We start from the raw sequence: 21,104 nt of genomic DNA, 5'->3' as shown, positions 1-21,104 counted from the left end.
TGATCACCCACTCATGCTCAAAGCAACCATCTCATAAAAAAAGTATCACCCCCAACGCTTAGCATGACAATCATAATTACAGATGTTAAGACCGAAGAATTCTTTCAAGGGATAACCAATTTGCTGGGTCGTATGAGGGCTCAACACTGGTTGAGATCAGATCTGAGCAAGTAAGGTGTGAAATGGAAAGTGTACTTCCTCCACTCACAAAGGACTACACTGAGGAGATTCCTGCCCATGGCACACTGATATCAAGATCGGAATGCAAAGAGAAAGTCTTGACATGTTATGTAGCCGCCCATCCGTGGAATGAAATCTGGATCAATCTGTTGGAATCATCGCTATATCACGTGCCTAATCTTTTCACCTTCCTAAAATAGGCTTAGATCGAAAAGCAAGCTCTGCTTTTCGCTTAGTAATTAGCGCAGATCACCGTTGCGGCTACAAATATTCAAATTCTGCGCAACAATTTTCTTTTCTTCTTCATCAAAAAGTATCAGAGCTAGCCACGACCTCCACCTTGACTTCAAAACAGTGGTGTGTTGCCAGCATTCTTAACTGAGTGTGAGGCTCTGTAGAGGAAGCAAATCCTTAATAGGAAGTTCGTTTTCCGTGTGTCTTCTTAATTGAGGGCGAGGGGATCCGAATGTCGAAAGAGAGGAAACAAACCAATGTGACATTTACCCTTCTTGTTCAACAGAATGCAATTTGACGTATGTCGAAAGGTCCGAATTCGATCCCTTATTAGACCGCCACTCAACTGTCAACATATTTCGGAGGAGATAATTACGTGCATTGGTGCATTCCACAATGTAGATACATTCCATGATTCGCGATCCAGCCGTTGCCATTCAGTAGTACATAATTTACTTTTCATTCTTGATGATTTTGACTTCTAGGTATGTTTGTGCATGCATACAAATACTTTGGGGTACTCGTGGTAAAAAATTCATTCTTATACTTGAATGTACCTGCCCTGGCTTTTTGGTTCCCATACCATAGACTATTTGTTGCCCAAAAGATTGAGCTCCAGGCGAAATGCTCAAGAATTAGTCCAATGAATCAGATCGGATGGACCATTGTCCGCTGGTGTCTGCGAGTGTACTTTATGAATAGAGTAGTGCTGGCCTTCAATCTTTGACTCGGATTCATGAAGAACAGGTAAGGACTACACAGAAAAGATAGACCTTTGTGGTTAGACTTATCAGTCATGACCAGCAGTAAATGCATTGGAAAGCCGCACATATATGCACATATATGTGTGCCTGCAGAGCCACAAATCCAACACCTCTCTTTTCCCCGTTTCAACTTGATATGGTTATGTTTAAAGACGCCGCGCCGGCTCCTCTTCAAGCACGAAGCGCGCACTTATTTCACCTCATAGACAACTAACTCATAAAAACGATCCAGTGTAGGAAAACATATCTTTTGCGATTGCTCAAATACTTGAAGTTCAATGCAAATTGGCGGGCATTCCTCCCTGAGGAATTAGTGTAGCTCCATGTAACCAACCCAGATCATGATGGAACCTCAAGACCCCATACCATTTTGCGCCGTGTTACCCCCCTCCCTCTGCCGAAAACGCCCCAATCCCTAGATAACTGCAAATACTTATCCTTTTATATAATGAATTATTTGTCGGCAGCCGCGACGTCACCGCTGACCATCTTTCGTAACTCAAACTCCTTTGTGAATTCGCGGCTGAAAACCTCGAGTTCGGATACCAAGTTACGGCAACAAGCGACAAGAGCCTCCTTGGGAGTTATCTCACCATCAGTTTGGATTCGGAGTTCGAATTTGGAAAAGAGAGGATGAGGAACTATGCGCCTCCAATTAGTACAGAATCTCCCAAAAGCCTGGCTGCCCATTGGTATAATGGAACTGTGCTAGTAGTGTGGTAGGCGTACTCTTATAACCAGAAAATATAACATGCGGATCTTTCAACAAATGAGCACGCAACATGTTGGCGAGAGTGTGGTCTTCTTTGTTGAAGGTAAAAATCGAAGAGTTGGGGGTGCCTGGATAACAGTTTATTAGCATAATCCGCTGTAGAAGAGCCCATTTGCGCAATCAATCTACAACTTACGCGTATCGGCTTCCTCAGTACACTTCTTCTCGCCATCTCCGAGAATGAATAACTCGAATCTATTGTGTATGATTAGCTTCTATCCTTCATCGTCTCGCGGGGCACAGATAGCTGTAGAAGCTATGGAGATAAGATGTACCTCTCAGGCGCGTTAGACATGTTTCCTAAGGCGGCCATAATTGCTTTAGTAATTGTTCTTTTTGATCATTTCCTCTTTGTGCCTATTTTGACATTTTGGATTTTGCTACAAGCTGGAAAGAACTTACAATGTATTCCAAGGTATAATGTGCTCGTCTGAAGATTAAAGCTGATATTTCAATTGGAGTAGGGTATGATACGTTATCCAAGAAAGAATGGAAGGAGCTATGGCAGGACCAGTAAGAAGCAGCGTGGTTGTAAGTTTGCCAGTGACGGTGAAGATATAAACTTGTGAAGCTGGTGACAAAGATAATGCCAAGACTGATGAGAAGCTAATGCGAATTGGGTATAGTGAGATATTGTGGATGCGGCCGAGGCTCACACCAGCCTCTTTCAGCCTCCTCTTCATTTGTGAAGTCATACATCTAGCCCATCGACCGACCGCATCATTTTTCTTTTCTTTTGCAAAATAAAGTACTTATGAGTGTTTTTTTTATCACTTCATATTTGTTTCAAAATTACACAAACACGTCTCAAAAGATACCTTCAGCATAGTCCTTATGTTGTTATCGCGCTGTACATGAAATTCAATTAGATATCCCCTGTTCTCTATCTTCAAGTCGCTCCAGCTTCTTCGTGTCATCCTCAAACATCGAAATTGCATTGATTCCAATCACTTCGCATCTACCAGCTACGGGAAATCTGGATCATATCGAATAATGTCTCATTCTAACCACAAACAAACGCTCCGTAAGGACTATCCATGGACAACTTATCCGCTTATATCATCTGCTCCTATGCGCTTAATATCAAAGCCTGCTTTGGCTTTAGCTGTTTCTAGAGCTGGTGGTCTAGGTTTCCTTGCTGCTGGTCACGAGTGAGCTGATCCCTTTTTCTTTATATCGCTTCTCAACGCAAATCACTGCTTTTTCCAGAGGATATCTCATAAGAAGTATAAACGAGATGGGCTCACTAGGAGGAGAGCTATCTGAATCATGTACCAGGTCTATCATACTCCACTTTCATGCCACTCATAAACATTTGATACTTTTGACTACCGAGCGTTGGGACAGTATACTATCCAGCGATTGTTCATTGCAAATATGTTCTTGCTCATTACAAGTCGGACTCTTCTCTATCCCAGTCTAAGTTATGCTATGCACAATTTCATGTATACCCAAACTAATACCAGAAACTATCCAGTCTCACTACCCTTTCGGACGAGATCAGAGAGATCCAAGATTGTCTCTCAGATGACCCTATTCCCGGAAGCTATCGAGATACTCTTCCTATAGGGATAGGGTTTATAGTCTGGGGTTGCGATCTCGAGCATGTCCTGTCAATCCTCGCTCCCCTTCCATTTCCTCCTGCAGCGGTGTGGTTGTTCGCGCCGCATACTAGCTCGGATTTACAAGAGTGGACAGACTCAATCCGGAAGCTCACAGGCAATCTTACTAAGATTTGGATTCAAGTCGGCACAGTCTCTTCTGCCCTCTCAGCCGCTCACTCTTGTGACCCTGATGTTCTCGTTATCCAAGGTTCTGACGCTGGTGGCCATGGTCTCGCTCAATCTTCCTCGATCGTTTCCCTACTTCCTGAATGCGCATCTGCATTACGTTCAAACGCATATTCACACATACCTCTCATTGCAGCAGGTGGAATAGTCGAATCACGTGGAGCAGCAGCTTCATTTATGTTGGGCGCTAGTGGGATATGCATGGGTACACGATTTTTGGCTTCTTCTGAGGCAGTGATACCAACGGGCTACCGAAATGCAGTATTGGCTGCAGAAGATGGTGGTATATCAACCACGAGAACAACCCTTTATGATAGATTAAGAGGAACAGCAGGCTGGCCCGAAGAATATAATGGAAGAGGAGTAGTTAACAAGAGTTACTGGGATGAAGCGAACGGTATGAGTATGGAGCAGAATAAAGAGCTTTATGAAGACGAGGCTAGAAGAGGAGATGAGGGCTATGGAAACAAGGGACGATTGTGTACATACGCTGGCAGTGGCGTTGGCTTGGTTCGAGAGACCATGGATGCTCGTGATATTGTAGTCGAAGTGAGGGAGGGGATGAGGAAATTGATTAGAGAGGGATCAAGTCGTTTGTGAAGCACGACGGATATCATGAGTTTGAAAGTTCTATGATTTTAAATCAAGGCTTCAGATGGGAATCGGAGAGTGAGCAGCATGTGGTCTCAACTCATGCAATTTTATGGATTTCTTTTCGGTGTATAGCTTCGTGATGGGTGGCTGCTTTGTATTTATCAGTTCTCATGATGCAAGCATTTGATACCTTTTCAGGACACACTAATACTGTTTTTATAACAAAAACTCTCTACCAGCAATGAGAGGATTCTTACTTTCTAATTCTATGAATTGAGAGAACGTTGCGATTACAGATTTTGGAGGGAGTAGCACAAAAGAGATGTGAAGAGAAAGATGAAGGAATGTAGAAGTGTGAGAGAAAAACAGAATGAGACGGTAGCAAAATGAAACTTGATATCGTCATTCTTAACGGTTCGTACTCCAAGTTAACAACCCCAAATCCTCTCTTGCCCGACTCTCTAGTCGTCGAACTCTTATATATGTATATTTTTGTTTCTTTATTTTCTTTCCATGCTTCGGCTTTTTGGCTGGCAGCGCAGCAACTTCTTCTTCTTCTTCATCATCATCTTCTTCCCCCTCCTCTTCTTCTTTTTCATCGTCCTCTTCTTCCTCTTCTTCTTTTTCATCGTCCTCTTCTTCCTCTTCTTCTTTTTCATCGTCCTCTTCTTCCTCTTCTACCTCTTCCCCATGTTGATCTCTCAAAGCCTCCCTATCCATCTGCTCTCCCCTAACAGCATCCAACTCAGCCGAAGCTCTCGCCAACTCAGCAGTCAACCTAATCCTATGCGCCTCCAAATCCGCATCACTCAAACCTCTAGCAGCACGCGCTCTGGACGCATTAGTTCTTCCAAACACACCAGGGCCTTGCAAAGCCACCAAAATCGCCGCAGCCGCAGCTGCACTAGCCAATCCAATACCCACCGGTCCCACCAATAACGGCGCAATACGTTTCGCGCCACCGGTGCCTCCCCCACGAGGAACATTCGCTGCAGGAGGCACTCCCTGCGCAGGGATAACAATAGCACCAATGCCCTGTTGCGCAATACCGACAGCCAATCCAGCCAAATCCCCGATCTGGCCACCGAAATTATTCGCAGGCGCCATGCCCGGAATGTCAGGAGCATCTTCAGCTTCTGCTTGAAGATGAGCTACTGCGTTTTGATGTTCTATTTATTTCCCAAATTAGCCCGACTTCAATTTTCCCTCCCCATTTTCGAAGGAGAGGAAAGAAGACGATAAACATACCATGTCTCAACGAGCATCTGCTGCCCTGTCTCCCATAATAACAACTCGTACACGCCTCTTTAAAATGGCCATCCGCCAACACACAATCGGTAAACGGACCATTTCCCTTTCTGCAATTGGTGCAGGGATGCGCTTGGAGAGTACCGACTTGGGTGGCGAGCCATGCTTCTTCGTTTAGGATGCGTCGGGGTCCGACGAGTAGGTTGCGATTGGGTCGCATGGTTGTGTTGCGGAGGATGGGGAGCAGGGAAAGGGTGTTCATCGAAGCGGTGATTCTACTTGCTGGCGCGCCGTTGATTACTGTTTTGGGAGGTAAGTTTTAGCGCTTAAGGGAGGAATTGGGAGGGGTGGAATCAAGAATGTAGTCAGAGTGAAAATGATGTGGAAGATGAAACATAGGGTTATATCTTGACAATAGAGGCGAGCGATATGCAATTAAAGGAACGATTATACTTACGGGTTCCAGCCGGGGGGCCGGGGGGTGGTACACCAGCCATGATTATTTAAGTATATTCAAGATAAAAACTTAAGCTAGTTTGAAAATACGTATGAGTTCGACAGCAATGGATAAGTATAGAAAGACATAGACACCTCTTGAATGCACGAGAGACATAAAAGCTGAACATAGCACAATCGTCCCTTTGTTTGGCGCTTACGAACCTAGGGGTTCGAGAATTAGAGCATTGTCTGATCATTTCTTTGTGTTAAGGCCGTGAATGGATGATGCGCCATAAGGACAGTCTAAGATATGAAATCTGGCCTAGAAGAAAGACGCAAGCCAAAAGGCTACAGTGATGCTAAATAGGCTCGGAAGAAAGAGAAGCAGCAGGCAAGGTTGAAAGACCCCTGAGAATTAGTGAAGCCCTCCTTCACGTGAACTGGATCTAAAAGTTTGCTCTCGCAACCACATTCAAAAATCAAAGTCTAAGATTTCTACGGGTAATGGTAACTTCTTACGCGAACCAAACGAGCCCACTGGGTTTCATGGCGAATAGCACATCCACACTCTAGGGGCACAATCCATTATCAAATGTACGAAAGCCTCGAGGCCAATTTGAATATTATAACAATCTGATCCTGACATTTATGACTGTAAACAAAGACGAAAAAGAACGAAAAGAAAAACTAGTAGATATCAATTTCCAGTGCAATGCTACGCTATGCACCCAATCCAGCCATACCATCCGAAAAAACTCAAGAGATCTAGTATCATAAAAAAGCGACAAAAGAAACAACCATCCATATGTATGTATGTATTCAGTTTATACATGCGTACAAGCACAGCCCTCTGTCTTCCCACCACTTGTGAGATCAAGCCGTGTATGCGATTTAGAACAATGGCAATTCTCCTCCTGCCCTGTCTTTTCTATCGCAATATCCAACGTTTGGAACTTTATCGCCACCGCTCGTCCAGCTGATAATGGTCAAGCCCGTAGTATATACCATGACCACCAAGCCGAAGATACAAAGCATGATATCTGCCCCTTTGCGGAAACGTGTTTTGGCTACACCTCGATAATGCAGCATTGGCTAAATAAAGGGTTAGTCTCTTAGTTCTTGGGGATTAAAGTATGTGACGAAGTGGGTTTTGTCAATGAAATAAGAGGACATACCGGATATATGAATACTAGTGGAATACAAGCAAAGCTTCCCACAATCGAAACAAATTTATCTAAATCGTTAGAGCCAACGTATGCAATGGATGCGCACAGGGCAACGACGAAGAAGCGGAAAACGTTCTTTTGCCATTTGATATAAGGATTGTATTTTCCACTTTTGGTAAAGAGCTCATTCTCCGTGATTCTGATGGCTGGGAAGATCTGTAGAGGGGTTGACAAAAGAATGGCGCACGAATAGAGAAACTGAACACCGTTGACCATCTTGTCGTTTTGTGGAAGATTGAGAAGAACAACTGTCTCTACATGGGAACCAAATGCAGCGTAAGAAAGAGCACCCATAGAGATGAATACTACGCTGATGATGATCATGACCATACCAAGAACAGGAGGAAACTTCTTAGGATTCTTCATGGATTCTTGAATAGGAATGATCAAGCCAATTCCTTCGAATGTAAAAATGGCGGTGCCAATGAACAACGTCCAGTCTTGCTGGTTGAAATTGACGATGTCAGAAATACCACCTTGTTTCACGATTGTGAAAATGTCATAGTAGTAAAGATATACCAAGCCAACAAGAATAAAGGCATCTGCTATGAGCGCGGTAAATCCGAGCTTACTGATGTCGCGCAAAAGCGAGAATGGCAAGAAAATAGCCATTTGTAGCAAGATCAACCATGAAACCTCCCAGTGAACTCTACAATTAGTCACAGCTGCTATGAAAGCTTGCAAGTTCTCTGACGTGAATACGATATATGCAGCCACAAATCCCATCTGACTAATGACAATCGATGCAAGAATGACTGTTCGCATCCATCTCCCGTAGAGAACCCCCCCCATATCTCCGAAAGACGCCTCAACCTTTAGTCGCGTGTTGACGAGTAACACGAAGCAGTAATAACTCAGAGCTGCGACGAGAAGAAGGATGATGTTACTGAAAAGCATTCCGCCGTTGAGATATGCCTTAGGTAGGAACAACACGCCGGTACCCACGAAAGATTTAAGCAACAGCAACGAAGCTTGAAAAGGTGTGGTTGTTCCTTGTGGTGCGCGCTCCTTGCGCTTTCTCTTTCGTCGACCAGGCGTAAGCAGGGCACTATTCTCCATTGGCTCTCTATCCTCATCACTACCTTCACCATATTCATCAGAAATAGCATCGGATCCAAAGTATTCGTCAGGTCCGAGTACCTCATCGTCTTCTTCCAATTCTTCACCAGCAAAATGGCCGTAGATGGTTAGAAACTCGAGGAAGTTGTTGGTAAATATCTTTGGCTGTCGTTGCGCGAGTCCCCCGCCTTCTTCCACATCTACGCCGTCAGGAGTCGGGCTGCCTGCTGCTCGACGTAGATAATTTCGTCTGAATCCACCTGGTAATTTAATTGTGCCTATGTCAAGAACTTCGTTCTCTGCTTCTGGTCGCGAGATATGAAAGCTCTTACTTCTCTGAGATCGGCTCGCTCTGTGAGCATCCTCGGTCCATCTGTATATGGGTCTGGTAACATCACCACCTTGTAATCGCAGACTCGAAAACTCATCATCATCTAGCCCAGGTGCTATAGTTTCGATTGCCTGTTTTGATGTACTAGCTGGAGAGCCCACACGGAATGATGGTGACTGCCCGCTTGGCCCAAAGATCCCATCAGCGGCACCGTCACCTCCTAGCTGCGAGGGCCCTTGTTGTACCAAATGTCTTTTTATAATTTCTGGATCCTCGTAGGCTGTCGGACCAGCCCATCCTTGTCCTCCTTGGACCGATCGCGGAACAGAGCCATAATTACTATGCGGTCCTGCACCTTGTATTTGTTTACCGGCAGCGGCTGGTGATAATGAACGGATGGGGGGTGTTCCAAAGGTAGGAGGAGTCTGCCCGATAGAATTCGACAGCGCAGCGGCCAACGCGCTTATACCTGGACCAGGCGCATAAGATGCTGGACCACCTGCGCCAGCCAGTGGGAGAGGCGTAGTACTCTCAGATGAATCGGCGGCGGCGGCCTGATTTGGAGTAGGTATCTGACGAACTTGTGGAGTGCCGTGATGGGAAGGTACTGGTGAAGCTAATCGGGCTGTTGACTTATCTCTTGAAGACGGACTTCCCGACCGCCCTCTAAATGAGCCTGGTGATGGTGATGGTGAAGAACTCATCGGAACTGGCAGAGGTCGTGAAGAGGAAGGAGTCGACATGATGATACGAGATGAGGTCGGTGAAGAAGGCAGTAGATATATTTTGATAGAAGAGCAGCAATTCGCCGGGTCTTATCTCATGATAATGGCCGTATTGTAATAATCCTGGTAAGACAAGCAACCTATGAAGGATGGGGAAGATGGAAATCTTCTTCGGCGAATTTCGTTAGCCTTGATGTACGGTGGATGACAACAGAGCCGGTGAATATTTCATATGCTGTCGTAGGATTACTTACCAAGAATGAAGATCCAAATAAATTTCTGATAGAATGCGATGTTAATATGTTGTCACCTGTCTATCTCATGCTCATCCTCAGCTCACACCAAGCTTTCCGGCTATCTTGCAAGATACATAAAGTGGCCCTTGTGCTGTCTGAGAATCTCAAACATCCAACATCAACATCCAACGAATCGGGGGAGGTGCAGCGAGTAAGAAGACGCCGAAAATATCCAGCCAATTGAATTTCAAGAGAGAAATGCTTTTTGCACGATATTTCGATTGATCTATCGAATAATATAAAACAATACGAGTCACGGAATAGTATTCTATCCCAAGATATCTATCTGGGTAATGATCTCTCATTCCTGTGGGCTGAGGAAAAGTAAATACCCAATCTCATGATGAAGTATGGACGGATCAATTTCATATGAGCCATTTTATATTATAATCTTACACAAAAAGTACAAATAATAACAATAAGTATTCAACTCTTTCCTTTCCTTCTGCTCCTCTTCTTCCTTCCTTCCTTCCTCCCTTCCTACCTTCCTCCCCCCTCTATCGATTCTCCTTTGTTCGAAACTCATTCTGAACAATCATCTCGCTGTGGTATTGACCCGTGTCTCGAACCTGCCACATGACGTCGAACGGCAATATCCTTGTTCTTGGCTTCACCAACTCTTAGATCTCGTATCTGTTAATGAGTATTTGAAAATACATACCTATGTACATGGCATTGATTCTTTACTTAATTTGACACATTGATTGGGAGGCGGGTATTGATATTGCCATTGGTCTTACTGTCCATACTTGAGAATGCCCAATGAGGGCCAGGAAATTGATAGCATCGGCGACTCGAGCACCAGCAAGCATGGAACCCAGTGTGAGGGTGAAGCTCCTGCTAGTGAATCTAACATTGGCAATGGAAATTCCTTGACGCATCGAGTGTTACACACATTTTCTAGCGATGTAACTGATAACGACCAAACGCCGGGCCCTCATGAGGAACAGCAACAAGATCCATACTCTGCTAGCACTATGGGAGAAAATTCATTGACGGTCCAAATGCATAATGAGGTAGAGCGGAAGAAGAATGGTACAGCGATTCCTAGATCAGGGCTAGGACCTCGACCAATTGGTGGCCAAGAGAAGTTGGGGATGTTTTCTGGTGTATATGTGCCAACATGTCTCAATGTTTTGAGCATTTTGATGTTCCTGCGATTTGGATTTATTCTAGGACAAAGTGGGCTCGTGGGCATGATAGGTAAGTAAGTCTCTGAAGCACAAGACCACAACAAACATTGACAGTACCCCCAGGTATGCTTGTTGCATCGTACGTGATCAATTTTATTACTACCTTCTCTCTTTCTGCGATTGCCTCGAATGGGACAGTCCGCGGAGGTGGTGCATATTACTTGATATCTCGTTCTTTGGGTCCAGAATTTGGAGGTTCAATTGGACTCGTCTTTTATCTGGGCTTCGTTTTCAATACTGGAATGAACGCTGTGGGTCTTATCGACTGTATCGCGCTAAATTTCGGTGCCGACAATGGCAATTGGGCTCACATCTTGCCGGAGACAAACTGGTATTGCTACCTTTGGTCTACTGTAATACTGGTTTTGTGTACACTGTTATGCTTGGCTGGATCTGGGATCTTTGCGAGAGCTAGTAACGGGCTACTGGTTATTCTGTTCATCGCCACATTGAGTATCCCACTCTCTGCATTGGTCGTTAGCCCTTTCGAAAGTCGGAGTTTAGGTATTGAATATACGGGCATTAGTTTGCGAACACTATCTGGGAATCTTCTGCCTCAGCTCACTAAAGGTGCTGCTGGCAGTCAAACCAATGGACGAGAGACTTTTCAGGATCTATTTGGGATCTTGTTTCCTGCAACAGGGGGCATATTCGCAGGGGCAAGCATGAGTGGTGACTTGAAGTCTCCGAGCAAAGCCATCCCAAAAGGAACTGTGTATGGCCTCATCACAACTTTTTGCTTGTACACTCTAGTCATAGTAGCTATGGCCGCCACAGTGACCCGCTCATCTTTCCTCAGAAATACGAATGTGCTTCAAGAGACAAACATGTCAGGCTTGTTAATCCTGGCAGGAGAAGTATCTACTAGCTTGTTCTCTGTGCTCATGGGAATTATTGGCAGTGCAAAGCTTCTTCAAGCAATATCAAGAGACAGCCTGCTACCTGGGTTCTCCATATTCAGCCAGGGAAGCAAGAAAGCTGATGAACCAACTTTTGCCATCATTTTCACATTCATTGTTACCCAATTGACAATGCTTGGCGACCTCAATCAAATCGCCAGTTTTGTAACAATGACTTATCTTGTAAGTACGATTTGGCGAAACTCTACGAGACTACGAACCCTCCTTCTCCACACCCAGTCTCTGATTTCAATTGCATGTTGCATCGACAACTGCGCTCTCCTGATGTGTGATTTTGTGTTTTGATGTATACATCTGTCATTGATGCTCGATTCGTTATGTTATTTTATGTTCGTTTGTGGCTAGGGTCTCATTTTCATACTAAAGAATTGTTATGGGTAGCATTAGCTAACAGTGTTAGATGACCTTTCTAGTCATGAACCTAGCCTGCTTCCTCCTTTCAATCGGTTCTGCGCCTAATTGGCGTCCTAGTTTCCACTTCTTCAACTGGCAGACTGCTTTTGCAGGAGCAATATTGTCAGGGGTCGCAATGTTCTTTGTGGACGGACTTTATGCAACAGGATGTGTGGGCATGCTCCTTCTACTATTTCTTCTTATACATTATTCCGTAGAGCCAAAGAGCTGGGGAGATGTATCTCAAAGTTTGATATATCATCAAATTCGAAAATACCTTCTTAAGCTTAAACAAGAGCATGTCAAATTCTGGCGCCCTCAGGTTATTTTACTTGTTAACGACCCACGTCGACAATACAAGCTTATACAATTTTGCAACTCTATGAAGAAAGGTGGTCTATATATCCTTGGTCATATTATTGTTACAGATGATTTCAGCCAGTCCGTGCCAGAAGCTGTAAGTAGAGCTTCAACGCTTCATATACCATGGGAACAAGTCGTACCATTTAAGCCACACATACTGATTACTGAGAGTAGCGTCGTCAGCAAGCAGCGTGGAACAAATATATTGATTTTTCAAAGATCAAAGCATTCGTTAATATTGCCATATCCCCGGCTCTAGAATGGGGTGCTCGCAATATTATTCTCAACGCAGGACTAGGGGGAATGCGGCCCAATATCGCAGTTATGGGGTTTTACAATTTAGATGACCTGAGAAACGCTCAGCCATTGACAGACATTTCGGAGCCATCCGAACCATCCTCGGGCAATGTCAAGAAATTTAAGACCCCCCCTCGTTATAGGCGTCAGAACAGTAAGGAGAAGAAGATGCAAGGAGTGCTCCCCACTGATTTATGCCGAACCGAAGGCATGATGAGCGTAACAAGCTATGTCACTATCCTAGAAGATCTACTCTTCAAGCTGCAAATCAACGTTGCAGTGGCCAAAGGTTTTCGAGATCTGGAATTGCCAGATACTGAGAACACCAAGAAGTATATTGATCTTTGGCCTATCCAAATGTCTGCTGAAATCGCAGCTGAAGGAGATGTAAAGCAGAATGTTTTGACCACCAATTTTGATACTTGTACGACACACAATTTTTAACTTCCTTTCTTTTGAGGTCTTTGAGGTAGCTGACAATAGCAATAGATACTTTGATACTCCAGCTTGGTGTCATTCTAAACACTGTACCTGCTTGGAAAAAAGCATACAAACTTCGCGTGGCTGTATTTGTTGAATATGAAAACGACGTGGAGGAAGAAAGAGGCAGGGTAAAATCTCTACTCGAAAATCTGCGCATTGAAGCTGAGATTCTTGTATTCTGGTTGGCATCAGGAGATATTCCATCCTATGAGATCATCATCAACGGTGCAACCCCTGGTTCCAATCACGTTGAAGAGGTAGAGCAGTGTCTTAAGGGACAAGACTGGTGGGATGACATACAACAGCTTCGTGGGAACCATGGAGCTACCGCATCTGCCGCTGTAGATTTGGCTCAAATAACAAGCATATTCCATACTGCCCCCACTTGGCCGGACGCATCATTTCAACAAGGCGCACGGTATAGACATGTAAGTACTCGCTTGATCCACCTCCTGTTCTTCTAAATGTTCATAGTTTTCCTCTCCTTGTATATAAATGGTTTTCTGATGGTGACTGACCTGACCTTAAAATATTTCCTAGGCCGAACGATTTCTTGGACTCCGACGGCTGCTAAGAAAATCAAAGAAACGACAAAATATAAGCAATCTAAAAGGCTTAAGTGTTAGTATGGGTATGCGATCTCAGAGATTAGAGCCCGATGTCATGAGCCGACATGCTAGTCATGGAAGTGCTAGCGAAGATTCCGATAGTGATTCCGAGCTTCAGACCGAGGAGCCGGAATCTGATGACGAAAGTGCGGCGAGTGAAGGAGACCTCGATGATTTTGAATCAGATAGCGATATCCATGCTGGAGAAATCAAACCACTTGCACGAAGAAGAAGCCATGGTGATAGCTTACGCGGTCCTCCCATATCTAAGCGCGCAGCGGGAGCAGAGGAACCGGTTCCTCCTAAAATCTCGAAATCTACAAGACAATTTATAATGGATACTTTCAACCAATCACCAAATTTATCGATGCCAACCGCTTCAGCACCTGTATCACCACCACATTTACCTCAATCATCCGGTCTCCAGCCATCACCAGTTTTAGACTTCCCCGGCTCTGTGCAGCCATCGAAAGACTCACAGAAGTCTCCCGCCGCTCCTGATTTAACAAGATCGTCATCACTCCTGCAACCTCAAAATCCTGGAAAGAGACCTCCGATATCTAGACATGCATCTACTCCGAAGTTCTCATCAAAACCAGTTCCCATAACCCGCGTGGCCACAGAAGACGGCCCCGGTCCCAGCATAATGTTCGCCGAAACACCCTCTCCACCAACCGCTCGCAAATCAGCACCTCGTATCCCTTCCGCCTATCGTTCCTCTCCCTCCTTCGACCGTATTTCTGAAGCATCCAATTCTTCCAATCCTACCCTTAATCCTCCTTCTCCTACCCGGTCTTCATACTCTTTGCAATCTATCCCGCTTAGTTTTAATGATTTGCCCTGTAGAGCACAGCATCTAATTCTGAATCAATTGATTAAGAGTCAAAGTGGGGAGACGGCGGTTATCTTCACTACTCTACCGAGTCCGGTTGAAGGAACGGGTGGAAGTAGAGAGGCGAGTGAGGGATATCTTGGAGATTTGGAGGTGTTGTGTGGAGGCCTGCCGCCAGTGTTGTTGGTGCATAGCAACAGTATGACGGTTACTGTTAGTTTGTAGGGAGTGAGAAACGGGATATTGAAGGGTAATACAAAAGGCATTAGGGGGTCGGGCAAGGTGTGTTGGATTGGGTATGTGTGCATGCGGAATCGGAGTTAGGTGGGCGTTACCTGGTTCAATAGGATAGGCAATAGACATAAATATAATAAAGAATACATTCAGGTTAAAAGTTACTTTAGAATCTTGCTATTTGTATCAAATGAGAGCGTCAGCCACGATACACAGGGAGTCAGTTCAATCTCGTTGGCTCATAACCAGAATCTAGAATTTGATCATTGCAATCCCAAACGACCTTGGCGCAATAATAGTACCCTAAATTACTCTAGTTTATTCCACCAAGAGTACCACAATCTCGTAGGGATCATTTTCCAAGTACTGAATCATTGAAATGATGAGGCTGTTATTTATCAATTCTTCATTGTAATCAAGAGAAGCCATTTTCCATATCCCATAATCATTAATATCTCTTCATAGTCGTCTCCCGCTTTGTACTCCAAAAATCCCCCGCGCTTTGCTTTTCAAGGGAAGCGAATTCTGCGCAAAAAGCCTTATAATTATGTGATTCTTAGCCCTTTGAACCCTGCTTTTGAACTTTTGATATATGTATAGTAGTTTCATTATGCAGAACTCAGGTACAGAATGAATTGTATGCGACTTGTAACCCAGATGTTTCCTCTTCTGTGACAAGCTCGGTCGTCTTCTAGTGTAATGAATCGCTGGAATTTGAGTTTTGAGGTATAGGGCTTTCCGATGGGTTTAGTAAAGGGTTAGTTGATGACGGGGTTTTTGGGGTAGTGAATTGTGACTTAGAGACATTTTCTGAATCGTCAGAAGAGTGATATGAATTTTGGGTGTGGAATGGAGCAGTGTTTATATCCAGGTCTTCGAGTAATCCTAGTAGCGATATGCATTTTTCTTCCATGACTGTGGTTGGTGATAATATGGGAGATCTATCTAAGGCGAGGAGAAGCTCCAAGAACATATCCTTGTCTTCCAAAAACCTGGAAGGCCATGTTTCCCTCGCTCTTCATTCGATAAGCAATGTTCGTCGAAAGAGTCATCTTCAGAGTATGCAGAGTCTGAAATAACACTAGACTCGTTAGCAAATTGATATTCATCGTCTTGCACGCGAGTAGTACTTGGGCGGTAATTGGAGACTCATTGCTCCTCAGCTAGATCTTCGACATATAATCTTTCAGTCCATTCACTGACAGGACCGGAAGAAAGTTGCCATGAAACGCCGCTGTAGGAGGGGATTGAACCTAGGAAGTGAAGCTGCACGACTAAAGAAAAATACTAATCTTTCTCAATAAAGTCCACAACAAAATCTTCATCGAAACCGTAATCTACCAAAGCTTCAGAGAGTACATCTCTGTAGACCTCTTTGCGGTATCTAGACAATCGGTACAGGCGATCTGGTGAAAATGAAGTAAAGGGTGGTATTGGATCGTGGAGATCAAATCTAGGATTTCCCAAGGACTTAAGGAATGTCGTCCAAATAATTTTATGGCATTGCATGTTCGCCTCTAGACTTTCGACGGAGGCAACTAAGTCTTTGAAGGAGGCAATTTTCTCGTCGAGATTCAGGTCGTCCAGTATCTGGTCCAAATGGCCATTATCGCTAAGGTAAAAAAAAATGTATCTGGAAATGATTCGAAGATATTAAACCCCTCGCTACCTCCTTTTATGCAACGGGTGAGACGAGTGTTGTACCAATTCCAGACTTCATCCGCAGTTGGTCATGCTAGAGGCCACAATTCCTGGGTCTTTGAGAGGTTACAAACGGGACGTTTAAATCCATCAATTTGCACTTGCCAATCCAAGTTCTCCAAGCCATGTTCTCGAAGTGGAGCGAGGGTACTATTCTTGATTATGGTTCGCGCTAAATGCAGCAGCAATTCAGTATCTGGCTTTGAAGTTGGTGACAAAGCAGCTATGGTCATGAGCGGCGATTGACCAGCTCTATCCTCCTTTATTCTTGGCACTCCTGGATCCAGACCATGGTGCACCATTGCCTCAAAGACGGACAGCAGACCTTCGATACCACGCTGCGGGGGAATAGATCGATGCTTGAAAATTTCGATAATTTGGCGCAGTGTTAGTTCCAAGAGAGATCTCTCAGCCCACAAACGATCATATGGTGAGGCATGTCCATTTATAAAGAGCTCTCTAACCTCTGCCAGGTTACAAGAGATGCAAGCGTTGACAATTGAAGCATTGCTATTGATTATATTGTACACTCGTAACGCGGGTTCGGGGGCAAAGGACGAAATAGCGAATCCTTGCTCAACAATAGAGCAATATATACCCAACTGAAGTAACTCCGGATTTGGGAACAATTCCACGTTCGTCTGAGTGACAGTGAGTGATCGTATGTTGGCAGCATCAGTGTCGGATTCATTGAAAGTTGTAATGATAGACTGCACAGTCAATATACCAATAGCACGAGAATTTTTCTTTTCTAAGATACGCTGTTGGACAACTTCTCGTCGAGGTCCAGTTCCCAAAATCGGTTTGAACTTTTATAGACTCAATACCCCCAAAATCTCGATTGTATTTGGTCTCAAGATGGAACCCCAACAAGACTTCGCAGAATATGCTTTTCACGAATCCTGGTATGCCCACTGGCAGTAACCTTAAGCCCTCTGAAGTGGCTTTCAACTTTTCGCTAGATTTATTTGTTGTACTTGCATTGTAAAGCGCCTCATGGACGTGAACGGCTGTTTCGGACACTATGGTAGTGGAAGCAGTGAATTCTGATGCTGAAATTGCGTTGACCGCGTTGCAGAGGTCATTGATTTTTTTAAAAAGGTCATTCTTAAATACAGAAATGGCTTCCTTTGTATTGCATGCAGCAACGTGTACTTCATCCAAACGTGCTGGGATCGTACTGACAACCTTCGAAAAATGGCCGAGATTCGAGACTAGAGAGATCTTCTCGCTTGATGACTTTGTCGTGTGAAAGCTTTCGATTTTCCAGGTGTCTTCGCCGATGAGTAAGTTGGACTTCTTGTAGATTAATTGGAACTTACAATATTATATTAACCTGCGTTATAGCTATGTCGTGCTTGGCTCTATTGATCCTGGACGTACTTTGCGCAGGTATCTCTTAAAAACACAAACTTGAGTTTACTCCTCTTCCTCCCGGAAAAGTTGTTGGTCGCAATCAACTTTATTAGGTTCTGCACAGCTTCTTGCGCTGTGTTCAGAACCGATCGAACTGCATGCATCCGACCACTCGCTGTCAACTGAACACCAGAGGTTTCCAAATCTTGAAGAACGTTGCGAAAGCTGTCAATGATGAGTTCAAGAGAGCTCACTTCGCTTCGAAATTCCCGGACATCGTCGTCTGCTTCCTTGATTCGATCAATTGTTCGACAGACATATTCGCAGCCTTGCACGAGCTGGCCAGCAAGACCAAGGAAAGCAATAACTGACGCGCCTGATCCGATGGCTTCCACCATGGTACAAAAAACAACAACAAAGAATGGAAGAATGGAAGGATTTATAGAGTTTCAAGAATCTGCGAATAGATTTGAAGACTGCTTTTGAGGGGTTTTGGCCTCATGTCTCTGCATCAAGATTGCTTTCGCATTGTGGTAATGATCAATGAGGCTCGGTTGGCATAGTTCGTACAACCAGAATGTCATAAGAGCGTGATATTCTGCAGAATCAATCGGGGAGTTAACCATTGCCAACCCCATTGCCAATCATATCGTCAATTAATTGATTGGGAACCATTCAGTCTCGAAATAGGAACTCTGATTGAGCCCATTTTCAGTCCATCTCGAGTGCAATGAACATTCACGATGGAAGCAAACTACTACTCTATTTCATGCCTTTTGAGATATACTTGAAAAGTGTATCAAGAAGATGCCTAGCATTGTTTCCTCATGTTGTAAGACCAAGCTTTCTTTCTAAGATGATTGACTTAATTATCTTAAGACTTCACAAGTCATCGTTGATGAAGCCTAATCAAAAAAGCATACCTGGTAGTTGCTGCACCATGGGATAGTACATCACCGTAGTGTATCATCTCGATCATCAAATCATCAAATCCCGCAACCGAGCTCTAGTTGAACTTGTTCAAGATAGTCTAATCACATATTTGAATAGCTATGCTTTAAAGTATAGGAATGCATCTCAAAGTTACCTAGTGTTGCGCATAATCACTACCTCCGAAATGTAACATGAAAAGAAGTCCCTTCAATAATGTAATCTGTCTGTCTGTCCGCAATGGAAAGGAAATTTACAAGTCAATATACTGTGATCACGTGAATGTAATTTACACGAGAATTCGCGGATCGCGTCTCTGCGTGTTTCCCAACTTCGCAGTTAAACAAAAGTTCGATAAGTAGCAACAACGACAACAACATCATGGCGGTACCTGTTGAAGATGGCAGTTTACTGCATGGTCCCACGTAAGTGATTGTTCAACCAAATTAATAGATTTATAGTTCGAAACTAATGGTCTTCAATACAGCACTTCTCCCTCCTCACCACCGTCTCGAGTATCCTCGTCCTACAAACCCCTGTCTACATTTGCACTCTCCAAAGCAAAACAATATCAACAGCAATATGGCGATATGTACTTTTTGAGATTAACTTCTCTAAAGAAACCAGTTGAAGAAATTGCGAGCGCGGCTTGGGATGGATTTCAAATTTCTGGAGAGGAAGTGCGGAAAGTAGAGAGAGTGTTGGATGTGAGACAGGGAGAATTATGTTGGGTGGCAGGTACGATTTATATGAATATGCCGTTGAAGCCGAACATTTTGGAGGATATAAGTAAAGATGTAGGGAATCCCTTTTCTTATTTGAGCAATTGGAGTTTTCTCGGTGAGAATATGAAATCATGATACTGGGATACTAATTGTTTTCAATGAGTAGCATTGGATATCAGCGCCCCCACCTCGGAGGAAATATCTCTCTAGTGATGGCGAAGACGAAATAATGCTCGAGGATGAATCCGGACGATTGCGATTAATTGGAGGACAGCTAAATAAAGAACTGTTGGTGACAGGTTGTATAGTAGCAGTAATGGGGACAGAGAACGCAAATGGAGATTTCGAAGTAGTGGATATAAAGGTACCAGATTTACCACCGCAGGAACCAAGATGGGAGATGTCAGGGGGGAAAGAAGAAGAAGATACAGATATGGACACAGAAAAAGCAGGGCGCAAAAGAATTGCCCTCGTCTCCGGCCTCTCATTCTCTGGAACCAGCGCCGAAAATTCGCTCGAAAAGGCCCTCCTGACCGAATATCTCCTAGGCGAAAGTCTAGACTCCTCCTCCCAAGCTGATGTCTCTAAAATAAGTCGTCTAATAATAGCTGGCAATAGTATTGCCTCGGATCTCGATAGCATAGCACATGATACCGTGGGTAATACACGCAAAGCACAGAAGAAATACGGCTATGATGCCAGCGCCTACAATCCCGCCCCCACCGCCCATTTTGATAATTTCCTAGCGGAGCTATTGCCAAGTCTACCCATTACTTTATTACCTGGACCTAGCGATCCGGCCAATGCTAGTTTGCCACAACAACCTATTCATCCGGCTATGTTCCCCCAGGCTAGAGCGTATTGTGGAAGTGCGCCGAGTGTGATTGGAGAAGAGAGAGAAGCGGGATGGTTTGACACGGTGACGAATCCATGGGAGGGAGAGATAGAAGGATGGAGAGTTTTGGGCACGGGTGGTCAAAATGTCGATGATGTTTTCAAATACGTAGAAGGTGAAGATCGTCTGAGCATGATGGAGGCGATGTGTAGATGGAGGTGTTGTGCTCCCACTGCGCCAGATACTCTTTGTGTGTATACCCTACATTCTTTCTTTCGCTTTGCACTAATATCCCCAGGGTCCTACCCATTCCAAGACGCAGACCCCTTCATCATCAACACATGTCCGCACATCTTTTTCGCCGGCAACCAACCCTCTTTCGATACAGCCAGCATCGAGGGACCAGATGGCCAAACCGTCAGATTAATATCGATACCGAGTTTCGAGGAGACGGGCGAGATTGTATTACTAGATGCTGAGACGCTCGAGGCGGAAGTGATAAAAATTACGGTTGAGTAGGTGAATATGGTGTGGTATCTTGGTAAGATATGTGAAAGAAGAAAAGAGGGAGGAGGGA

The 21,104-nt window shown here is 44.3% G+C and overlaps 7 protein-coding genes across 7 annotated transcripts; 3 read left to right on the top strand and 4 right to left on the bottom strand.

Annotated features, from left to right (window-relative positions):
* Nucleotides 1-887: 887 nt before the first annotated feature.
* Nucleotides 888-2,263, bottom strand: EAF01_002521 (uncharacterized protein; the record flags this gene model as incomplete). The annotated part of the gene is made up of 4 exons (XM_038910774.1): nucleotides 888-1,819; nucleotides 1,908-2,018; nucleotides 2,087-2,145; nucleotides 2,226-2,263. 4 exons carry the CDS (start codon nucleotides 2,261-2,263, stop codon nucleotides 1,632-1,634), a joined length of 396 nt encoding a protein of 131 aa, XP_038773696.1. The 3' UTR covers nucleotides 888-1,631.
* Nucleotides 2,264-2,650: 387 nt separating this feature from the next.
* Nucleotides 2,651-4,557, top strand: EAF01_002520 (uncharacterized protein). Its single transcript, XM_038910773.1, has 2 exons — nucleotides 2,651-3,101; nucleotides 3,428-4,557. Exons 1-2 carry the CDS (start codon nucleotides 2,944-2,946, stop codon nucleotides 4,338-4,340), a joined length of 1,071 nt encoding a protein of 356 aa, XP_038773695.1. The 5' UTR covers nucleotides 2,651-2,943; the 3' UTR covers nucleotides 4,341-4,557.
* A 185-nt stretch (nucleotides 4,558-4,742) lies between these two features.
* Nucleotides 4,743-6,079, bottom strand: EAF01_002519 (uncharacterized protein; the record flags this gene model as incomplete). The annotated part of the gene is made up of 3 exons (XM_038910772.1): nucleotides 4,743-5,503; nucleotides 5,583-5,882; nucleotides 6,040-6,079. 3 exons carry the CDS (start codon nucleotides 6,077-6,079, stop codon nucleotides 4,743-4,745), a joined length of 1,101 nt encoding a protein of 366 aa, XP_038773694.1.
* Nucleotides 6,080-6,911: 832 nt separating this feature from the next.
* EAF01_002518 (uncharacterized protein) lies at nucleotides 6,912-9,379 on the bottom strand (the record flags this gene model as incomplete). The annotated part of the gene is made up of 2 exons (XM_038910771.1): nucleotides 6,912-7,112; nucleotides 7,196-9,379. 2 exons carry the CDS (start codon nucleotides 9,377-9,379, stop codon nucleotides 6,912-6,914), a joined length of 2,385 nt encoding a protein of 794 aa, XP_038773693.1.
* A 1,033-nt stretch (nucleotides 9,380-10,412) lies between these two features.
* Nucleotides 10,413-14,971, top strand: EAF01_002517 (uncharacterized protein; the record flags this gene model as incomplete). The annotated part of the gene is made up of 6 exons (XM_038910770.1): nucleotides 10,413-10,860; nucleotides 10,914-11,932; nucleotides 12,171-12,620; nucleotides 12,701-13,247; nucleotides 13,313-13,734; nucleotides 13,847-14,971. The coding sequence occupies 6 exons, from the start codon at nucleotides 10,413-10,415 to the stop codon at nucleotides 14,969-14,971; spliced, it is 4,011 nt and encodes a 1,336-aa protein (XP_038773692.1).
* A 1,739-nt stretch (nucleotides 14,972-16,710) lies between these two features.
* EAF01_002516 (uncharacterized protein) lies at nucleotides 16,711-18,435 on the bottom strand (the record flags this gene model as incomplete). The annotated part of the gene is made up of 3 exons (XM_038910769.1): nucleotides 16,711-17,490; nucleotides 17,597-17,912; nucleotides 18,065-18,435. The coding sequence occupies 3 exons, from the start codon at nucleotides 18,433-18,435 to the stop codon at nucleotides 16,711-16,713; spliced, it is 1,467 nt and encodes a 488-aa protein (XP_038773691.1).
* Nucleotides 18,436-19,348: 913 nt separating this feature from the next.
* EAF01_002515 (uncharacterized protein) lies at nucleotides 19,349-21,046 on the top strand (the record flags this gene model as incomplete). The annotated part of the gene is made up of 4 exons (XM_038910768.1): nucleotides 19,349-19,392; nucleotides 19,455-19,764; nucleotides 19,859-20,777; nucleotides 20,826-21,046. The coding sequence occupies 4 exons, from the start codon at nucleotides 19,349-19,351 to the stop codon at nucleotides 21,044-21,046; spliced, it is 1,494 nt and encodes a 497-aa protein (XP_038773690.1).
* Nucleotides 21,047-21,104: the final 58 nt, after the last annotated feature.

Source organism: Botrytis porri, assembly GCF_014898465.1.
Source record: "Botrytis porri strain MUCL 3234 chromosome Unknown BPOR_003, whole genome shotgun sequence".
Classification (NCBI taxonomy): domain Eukaryota; kingdom Fungi; phylum Ascomycota; class Leotiomycetes; order Helotiales; family Sclerotiniaceae; genus Botrytis; species Botrytis porri.
This window is presented reverse-complemented; position numbering and strand designations above follow the sequence as displayed.

What these genes read in the sequence shown, in the direction of transcription:
- EAF01_002520 (XM_038910773.1), top strand. Translation starts at nt 2,944, where the DNA reads ATGTCTCATTCTAACCACAAACAAACGCTCCGTAAGGACTATCCATGG. An exon ending in TTCCTTGCTGCTGGTCACGA is followed by an intron (nt 3,102 to 3,427) that starts GTGAGCTGATCC and finishes GAAACTATCCAG; the next exon opens with TCTCACTACCCTTTCGGACG.